Source organism: Neovison vison, chromosome 6, assembly GCF_020171115.1.
Source record: "Neovison vison isolate M4711 chromosome 6, ASM_NN_V1, whole genome shotgun sequence".
Classification (NCBI taxonomy): domain Eukaryota; kingdom Metazoa; phylum Chordata; class Mammalia; order Carnivora; family Mustelidae; genus Neogale; species Neogale vison.
In genome coordinates, this window is record NC_058096.1 from 212,699,353 (window position 1) to 212,708,936 (window position 9,584).

Genomic DNA, 9,584 nt, shown 5'->3' on the forward strand with positions numbered 1-9,584 from the left:
ACAGCAGGCCCTCTCAGATGCAGAGTAAAAAATACAGGCGGCCGCCCAGGAGCAGGAGGCCAGAGTTCTATCAGGTGAATAAGAGATCTGGCCGGGTCGCACCTTGCTGAGCCTCGGTTTCCTGTCTGTAAAGTCAGGAAGTCGGACTCCGTACTTTTAGACTCCTCAGTGAGAAGTATCAGGCTCAAAGCGTTTCCAGCAACGTCTGGCAGCTCTCCTTTTCCCTCCCTCGTCTTTCTGGGGCAAACACATCACCGCAGATTTAGGGGTGAGGGTGAGACGGAGGTAGATCTGGCCAAAACGCCCAGGGAGCCACCGGGATAAGCCCCCTAAGACCTTCTGCCGCCAGCCCGTGTAGCGCCAGGATGGAGGAATTCTAAGGCAGGCACTTGTAGGCGTAGTGGAGCGGGAGGTGCCTTGGAGTTATTTATCCATCTAGGCCCCATCCCCCGCCGGTCCCCGGAGGCCGGCACCGCCCCCGCCCCCGCCCAGCCGGGGCCCCACGCGCGGATACGGGGCGGGGCTTGGGGACCGGCAGGCGGCTGGTGGCCGGGCTCATCACGCCACCCGGGACGTGCCTTGGCGGGAGGCAGCACTGGGGGCATTGGTCGTACACCGCGCTCCCGGGGCGGGGTAACCGGGTCCGGCCGTGGGACCTGCCCCCATGACGTCAACCCACAAGGCAGCGCGCTGTTGTGCGGTTTACCGCGCGTCACCGGGGCAACGGCAGCCAGGGGAGGGCGGTCGCGGTTTAGCCCCGCCCCACCATGCAAATGAGAGACGTCACCTACGCCCAATGGCGAGCGGGGGCAGTGAGCTCATCGCGCTGGGCCGAGGCTATAAGAGGGCGCGCGAAGTGCGCGGCGCAGGAGCCGCCGCCAGTGGAGGGCCGGGCGCAGCGGCTTCGGCCGGGGCGGGCGCAGGGCCGAGCGGACGGGGGGGCGCGGGCCCCCCGGGCGGCCGCGGCCACTCCCCCCTCCCCCCCCACCCCAGGCCGGCGCGGCGGGGGAGGCGGAGGATGGAAACACCCTTCTACGGCGATGAGGCGCTGAGCGGCCTGGGCGGCGGCGTCAGTAGCAGTGGCGGCGGTGGTAGCTTCGCGTCCCCGGGTCGCCTGTTCCCCGGGGCGCCCCCGACGGCGGCGACTGGCAGCATGATGAAGAAAGACGCGCTGACGCTGAGCCTGAGTGAGCAGGTGGCGGCGGCGCTCAAGCCCACGGCCGCGCCGCCCCCGGCCCCCCTGCGCACCGACGGCGCCCCAGGCACGGCGCCCCCCGACGGCCTCCTCGCGTCGCCCGACCTGGGGCTGCTCAAGCTCGCCTCGCCCGAGCTCGAGCGCCTCATCATCCAGTCCAACGGGCTGGTCACCACCACGCCGACGAGCACTCAGTTCCTCTACCCCAAGGTGGCGGCCAGCGAGGAGCAGGAGTTTGCCGAGGGCTTCGTCAAGGCCCTGGAGGACTTGCACAAGCAGAACCAGCTGGGCACGGGCGCGGCCTCCGCTGCTGCGGCCGCCGGGGGACCCTCGAGCACGGCTGCGGGCACCGCGCCTCCTGGCGAACTGGCCCCGGCGGCAGCCACGCCCGAGGCGCCCGTCTACGCGAACCTGAGCAGCTACGCGGGCGGCACCGGCGGTTCGGGGGGTGCTGCGACGGTCGCCTTCACCGCCGAGCCTGTACCCTTCCCTCCACCGCCTCCCCCAGGCGCGCTGGGGCCGCCCCGCCTGACCGCGCTCAAGGATGAGCCGCAGACGGTGCCCGACGTGCCAAGCTTTGGCGAGAGCCCGCCGTTGTCGCCCATCGACATGGACACGCAGGAGCGCATTAAGGCGGAGCGCAAGCGGCTGCGCAACCGCATCGCTGCCTCTAAGTGCCGCAAGCGCAAGCTGGAGCGCATCTCGCGCCTCGAGGAGAAAGTGAAGACGCTCAAGAGCCAGAACACGGAGCTGGCGTCCACAGCGAGTTTGCTGCGGGAGCAGGTGGCGCAGCTCAAGCAGAAGGTCCTCAGCCACGTCAACAGCGGCTGCCAGCTGCTGCCCCAGCACCAGGTGTCCGCGTACTGAGCCCGCGCGCGGGGCGCATGCGCGGCCCCCCTCCCGGGGAGGCGGGCTCGAGTGGGGGGTGGACGTGGGCGCCCCGGACTCGGAGAGGGCGCGGCCCCGGGGACACCCCCCCACACCCCGAGGGTGCCAGGATTCCGAGAGGGCGCGGTCCCTGAGGACCCCCCGAGGGTGCTCAGGACTCGAAGAGGGCGCCTCGGACTCGACAAGCTGGACCCCCTGCTCCTGGGGGCAAGCGCATGACCCCCCCCCCCGCCCTCGCGCTGCCTCTGTTCCCCGAGCGCGGCCACCCAGTGTTGCACAAACCCGCGCGCCCCGGCAGCCCCTTTGTACACACCACCGCAGAAGGGGGCTCCGAGGGGGCGCAGCCTCAAACCCTGCCTTTCCTTTTACTTTTTTTTTTTTTTTTTTTGCCTTTGGAAGAGAGAAGAACAGAGTGTTCGATTCTGCCCTATTTATGTTTCTACTTGGGAACAAACGTTGGTTGTGTGTGTGTGTTTTATCTTGTGTTGGTTTTTTAAAGAAATGGGAAGAAGAAAAAAAAAAAAACAACCTCCCTTCCCTTTCCTCGCTCTTGCTCACCCCCCCTTCCGTCCTTCCGACATCCCTCCTCCCGCCCTTTTTGTTCTGTTGTTTTGTTTTGTTTTGCTACGAGTCCACATTCCTGTTTGTAATCCTTGGTTCGCCCGGTTTTCTGTTTTCAGTAAAGTCTCGTTACGCCAGCTCGGCTCTCTGCCTCCTTCTTCCCCCGCCGGGGCCTGATGGGCTGGGCAGGGCCTGGCTCACACGCTCCCCTCCCCCCTCCCTTGCCTCCTTGCCCCTCCTCCCTCTGCCTGTGCTCGGAGGAGGAGAGCCGGAGTACGGGAGGGGCTCCGAACATCTGGCGCTCAACGAGCGCCATCTAGGCGCTCCCGGGCTTGGGGCCCACCGATGTCCAGGTTAGGTGAGGGATACTACGATCTCCAACCAGCATTTGGAACTAGCGAGCCCACGGGTGTCCCCTTTAGGACAGATAGACTACAAGATGGAAAGAGCACAGCCCAGCCCCAGGCGGGTAGGAAAAGGCAGAAACTTGAACCTCTGGGCATCACTTACCCTGTCTAAAATGGGCAGAACAGTTGTAAGCTTGCCCCGGAAAGTTGGAGGATTAACAGTTTGTTCCAGAGCCCCGCTTGGCCTATAGTTGGTGCTCAGCGTAAGCTTCTATTATTGTCGGGCGGATGGGGGCTGCTGAGTCTCAGGGCCAGAGGAACGTGGCACAGGTGGGGTCGGACTGGAGCAGTCTTCCTCCAGTAGGGGTGGTGTAGCTACGCTCCGTGGTACTTCCCTAGGCATTCACTCGGAATCAGGATTTCCCAAGTACTCCCTGAAGACCTCTCCCTTCCCAACATCCTAGTATCCCATTTTGAGGAAACTCCTGTTCAGAGAGGTTGAGTGATGAGAGGTCACAGAGCCTGACATTTTTAGGAGTTTGCAGGAATATCTGGACCTTGGGCTGTTCACCTCCAGAGCCTTGACCTCTGGGCTGCCTTTATCCCCTGCCTACCCTGACCCTTGCAGTTTTGTGGGCAAAAGACCCCAGGCCTTGGGTCTCTGTCTCACTTGGTGCCAGGAGGGACCTAAGCATCAGTGGTCAAGGACGCGGGGCAAGTTGAGCTGGTGTGCGTGTGTTGAGCACCAGCTGTATACCCAGCCCTGTTAAGGCAGGTGAATTGTGCCTGTTTTACAGATGGGGGAACAGGTGCAAAGAAGGAACATGCCCACCGTCCCTCTTGCCATTGAAAGGGTGGGGCCTCGCCATCTACCTGTTTCCTCTTCCTCCTGATCACCCTGGCTGCCTACTTTTCAAGGCTTCGAGAGCTGCTTTGGGGTTTGGTTTTTGACAGCATGACCTCACCTTGCACCGCCCTCACACTGGGAGGGACCCAACAGTGCCCCGCCAAAGCTGAGGTGAGGGTGTCTTGACACAGGAGACCAAGAACCAGGCTTTGGGACCACAGCTTCACTCTTTAGAAGCCTGAGTCTCAGCTTGGGTGCCAATTTGCCACTGTGTAACCTCAACCCAGCCCTCTCCCCTCTCCCCCCTCTACCTCCTATGCTATGAAATGGGTAGGTTCATGTCCAGGTAACAACATCTCCCACATCAGTTTGGTTGAATGAGTAATAATGATACTGAAGGGCTCTCCGTGCACCCCCAACCTACAGAGAAGGGGAGAGGCCCAGGAGGTCGGGAGATCTGCATCAGGCCCCCCAAACTGTTTTATTCATAATCCTGATGCCAACTGTGTTTTGGGGGGGCGATTTCCCCACACTCACCGGTTCTGAATTCTAGACATCACCCAGGTGTCCTATAATTCAGTTCTGACACTACCTGGAGTTCGCACAGACCCTACAGGCGGGGGGGTTCTTAGTCCCACACCACCACCCCCACTTCAATGCCATTTGGAAGTCTCCGGTTGCCACCTGGATTTTGGGACAGTAAGCCCTAAACCAAGGATTTCCTCAACCCCCACGCCAGTCTTGATAATTTAGAACCGCTCACAGAAACTAGGAAAGTGTTTTATTTACTATTACTGGTTTATTTATTTACTTTCAAGATTTTATTTATTTATTTATTTGAGACAGGGAAAGAGAGCATGAGTGGTGGGAAGGGGCAGAGAGAGAGGGAGAAGCAGTCTGCCCGCTGAGCAGAGAGCCCGATGGGGATCTGAGCTGAAGGCAGACGCCTAACCAACTGAGCCACCCAGGTGCCCATATTACTGGCTTATAAAGGCTACAACTCAGGTACAGTTAGGTGGAGGAGACACAGAGGGAGGGCAAGGTACAGTGGAAGGGGCATTGGACTTCCCTGCCCCGTGTGGATGGGCCGCGCTCCCAGTCTGTCTATGTTTTCATCAACTGAGAAGCTCTCCGACCCTAGCTGGTTTCATTCCATAGGTGTGATTGGTTAACTCACTGGCCTTTGGTGATTGGTTCAATCTCCAGTCCCTCTTCTCACTCAGGAGGTCTGGGAGGTGTGGTTGAAACCTCCAACCCTCTAATGCCTCTGTCTTTCTGGGGACCAGCCCCTATCCTGAAGCTATCTGCTGGTCCCCAGCCACCACTCATAAGTATAGAAAAGATATTTACCAGGGCGCCTGGGTGGCTCGGTTGGTTAGGCATCCAGCTGGGTTTCGGCTCAGGTCATGATCTCAGGGCTGGGAGCCCACACTGGGCTCCGGACTCAGAGTTTGCTTGGGAGTCTCTCTCCCTCTCCCCCTGTCCCTCCCATTTGTGCTAACTCTCCCATGCACTTCCTCTCAAATAAATCAATCTTCAGAAAGAAAAAGAAAACAAAAATAAAAAAGACCAGGAGACTTGGGTCTAAGTGGAGGCCCTATGTTTTCACTAGCATGTGACATGGGGCTTTTTGGAAACCACAGATATGACTCCCTACTTGAAACCTTTATGGAAAAAAGTCCTTGGGTGCATCTGGCCCTGGAAAGATCATTGTCACTGCAGGCACCTTTCTATCCAAACTCTCCTTCCTTCCCCTTTGGCCTCAGGGCCTTTGCATGGCTACAACCCTGATAACACTTCTTCTCTCTACTACCCACCTGATCTTCCTTCAAACTCAGTGCTTTTGCCCTCCTGGTCCCCAGTAACCCCCCCGGGCTGGGTCTTATTGCGTTCCCAGAGTACCCTGTGGTTCCATCATTATTGCCCTGACCCACTCTGGATTTGTGTTTAGCTCAAGGAGGGCATGGATGGGAGCTGTCCTGGTCGTTGCTGAAACCAAGGACATAAGTCCTGTCCAACTATCATGTCTCTGATTTTGCCCAGAGCTACAGCCACAGCGTGGAGAAGATGAGGGGATCTCTGCCCAGTGAGGCTGGGTGTCTCTGCTTGCCGGCCTCTTGCTCTGGTGCCACCCAGTGGCTCCCCAGGGAAGCGAGGCTAAGGCTGCGGGCCAGGTGGTGTGGCTTTGGCAGGACCCTGCTGAACTGAGGCCAAGAAGTGTGTCAGCTCCATCCTGGCCAGCAGTGATTCACCTCAGGCATCAGCCCAGCCCCAGGTGGTGGATGGGAATGGTGGCCTCACTTTCCCCTTAAGGACTGTGGCTCAGAGTTGATACCTACTGTTGCCAGGCCCATATGGGGATCCCAAGGGACTTTGGGCCCAGCCCCACCCTAAGGAGCCCCCATCCTCAGGGCCGGACACAGATACCCGCCTGGACTTCTAGGATGCGAATCAGAGTACAAACTATGCGTCTTTTTTTCTGGACCCTCTCGTGGCTCCGCCAGTGCCTTCTTGATAAAACCCACACTTTTTTTTTTTTTTTTAGATTTTTATTTAGAAAACACAGCAGGGGGAGTGGCAGGCAGAGGGAGAAGCAAGCTTACCGTGCAGGGGGCCCAATGCGGGGCTCGATCTCAGGACCGTGGCTGGGATCATGACCTGAGCCCAAGGCAGGCGCTTAATAACAGAGTCACCCAGGAGCCACAAAACCCAAGCTCTTGGGACATCTCTGAGGTCCCACCTATTCAGTACTCTGCCTCCTGGCCCTCTTGTCCCTTGCCTCCAACCACACCAGCCTCCACATTCCCTAATCATGCCCAACTTCCTCTCACCTTGGGCCCTTTGCCCGTGCTGTGTCCTCCACCCGGGATGTCCCTCCCCTAGCTCTCCTACGATTCTCCTTCTCCTCCTATGGAACTCAGCCCATCTACCCCTTCTTTGATTCCTGCCTAGCCATTTCACACCCCCAAATTATTTGAGTTTGTGTGTGTCCCCAGGCCCAGATAAGGTCCCACTACCAAGTTAGGTGTTCAGAGGCACCCAGCAGGTTCGGTCAGCAGAGCACATGACTCTGCATCACGCAGCTATAAGTTCGAGTCCCACGTTGAGCGTAGAGATTACTTAAAAGAAAAATCTTTAAAAAAAAAAAACAAAAACAAAAAGTGAGGTGTTCAACAAATACCTTGAGACACATGTAGGGGAAGAATTTGGGGCCCCCTCTCTGCTCAGAACCCTAATTTTCCATTCAGGACAGTCAGATAGTAGGAAGCAACCGCCATGACTATCAGCGCTGATCTAGGCCCTGCCCCCCATGTTGGGTCAGCCTTCTAGAACCCCCTTCCCCCAGGAGCTGATAGGGATTGGCTGGAACTTGGCTGTGAGTCACAAAGCCATTGTGGCACCAGGGCCCCAAGGCTGGCCATTCGGGCTGGTGGGTTCAGCTTCAGGGGCAGGTGAGTGGGGCTGGTGGAGGGTTTGGTGGGGGGTACATGGAGACTGGGTTGTTCTTCTCTGGCCCCCAGCATCCTCAGAGCCCTTTTGGGCCCTCCAGGCCACTTCAAGAAATGGGTCAGCTTCTCAGCCCCTCAGAGCAGGGGCATTTGGGGCTCCCCAAAACCTGATGGTGTGTTTGTCCATCTGGGATCCCAGCCTGGGGAGCCGAGGATGTTTCCTTGGGAGGCTGGGAAAGTGGTCTTAGCTTGTGTGACAAGGAAACTGAGACTCAGAGGGCTTTACTCAAAATTGCCAAGCCAGCCACTTGGCTTACATGTCTGGGGGCCCCTATTCCTTTTTCCTGTCCCCTATAATCACATTCCTCTCACTCTGCTGTCTGTCTGTTCGCTCATTCTGGTTGAGTTCATTTAAAGGGCTGAATCAGGGTGCCTGGGTAGCTCAGTGGGTTAAAGCCTCTGCCTTCGGCTCGGGTCATGATCCCAGAGTCCTGGGACCGAGCCCCACATGGGGCTCTCTGCTCAGCAGGGAGCCTGCTTCCCTTCCCCTCTCTCTGCCTGTCTCTCTGCCTACCTGTGATCACTGTCTGTCAAATAAATAAAATCTTAAAAAAAAAAAAATAAAGGGCTGAATCATGTGGTTGGTGAAACAGCAGAGTCTGGGATAGGCCACTTCAGATCCTGAAGCTGTTCTCTCTAAGATCTGAAGCTCGGATGGTACTCATCCAGCCATCCATCCATCCACCCGTCCATTCGTCCATTTATCCATCCGTATGTCCATCCGTCCACTCATCCATCCACCCATGCCTCTACCAATAAACATCTATTGAACATCTATTGTGTGTACTGTTCTAGGCACTGGAGATTCAACAGCAAACAAAAGAGACGGACATCCCTACCCATGTCCTACCATAGTTCAATGGGGGAGACAAATCAGAAATAACTTAAAGAAATAAGGGCATCTGGGTGGCTCAGAGGGTTAAAGCCTCTGCCTTCAGCTCAGGTCATGATCCCAGGGTTCTGGGATCGAGTCCCGCATTAGCCTCTCTGCTCAGTGAGGAACCTGCTTTTCTCCTCTCTCTCTGCCTGCTGCTCTGCCTACTTGTGATCTCTGTCAAATAAATAAAATCTTAAAAAAAAAAAAGTAAGAAATATGACATGTGGCTTCTCTGGGCCTCAGTTTCCTCCTCTGTGAAATGGGGACAATGGCTGCCTACCTCCAGGAGAACAGCCTCAGGCCCGTTTGCTGTTACGGTTCAGTTCACACTGATGCTGTTCTGAATGAGCCCAGCCCATTTGGGGTTTGGGGTGAAGACGAGGCAGGGCAGGACATTCAGGCCATCACGTAGGTGAAGCTAGAACACTTATCGTGAAAGGAGGCAGCACATGGGTCTTTGAAAGCAAATCTATTTTGATCATCTTTGTCTTGAAGTGTTTAGTCTATTAGCACGTCAGTCACTGATGTGGTTGAATTTAGATCTTCCATCCGTGGGCATTTGGTTGGTTTCTGGTTTGGGGTGAGTACCAACACTTGTACCTCTTGAATGTAAGTATCAGGGTGGAATTAACAAGTTGCCTCTAAGATAGTGACAATTTCCCCAGGTGGCCATGATGTGTCCACTTTTCAATTTTAACCATTTTTGTGGATCTGGACACCATTTCTTTCATTTTTTAAAAATATTTTATTTATTTGACAGACAGAGATCACAAGTAGGCAGAGAGGCAGGCAGAGAGAGAGGAGGAAGCAGGCTCCCCGCTGAGCAGAGAGCCCAATGCGGGGCTCGATCCCAGGACCCTGGGACCATGACCTGAGCCAAAGGCAGAGGCTTTAACCCACTGAGCCACCCAGGCACCCCGGACACAATTTCTTTTTTTTTTTTAATATTTTATTTATTTATTTGACAGAGAGAGATCACAAGTAGGCAGAGAGGCAGGCAGGGAGAGAGAGAGGAGGAAGCAGGCTCCCTGCCGAGCAGAGAGCCCGATGCGGGGCTCGATCCCAGGACCCTGAGATCATGACCTGAGCGGAAGGCAGAGGCCTTAACCCACTGAGCCACCCAGGTGCCCCCCGGACACCATTTCTAATGGCTGGATAGCACACCACTGTATGAATGTTCTGTTTAATTTAAGCCACTGTGCATTTGAGTTGTTTTCAGTTTTAACTCTTCATAAACAGTACAGTGATGAACATCTTTGAACATCCTCCTTTAAGCACTTATAACGGGTCCCCTAGCAATCACCTTTTTGGTTATTTCTAGTTGTTTTGCTTTTACGTACAAAAGAACACAAGTGCAAAC

General features: G+C 56.3%; 1 protein-coding gene across 1 annotated transcript; it reads left to right on the plus strand.

Moving 5' to 3' along the window:
* The first annotated feature begins 912 nt into the window (after positions 1–912).
* Positions 913–2,781, plus strand: JUND (JunD proto-oncogene, AP-1 transcription factor subunit). The gene has a single exon (XM_044253915.1). The coding sequence runs from the start codon at positions 1,019–1,021 to the stop codon at positions 2,060–2,062; it is 1,044 nt and encodes a 347-aa protein (XP_044109850.1). The 5' UTR covers positions 913–1,018; the 3' UTR covers positions 2,063–2,781.
* The last annotated feature ends 6,803 nt before the right edge of the window (positions 2,782–9,584 follow it).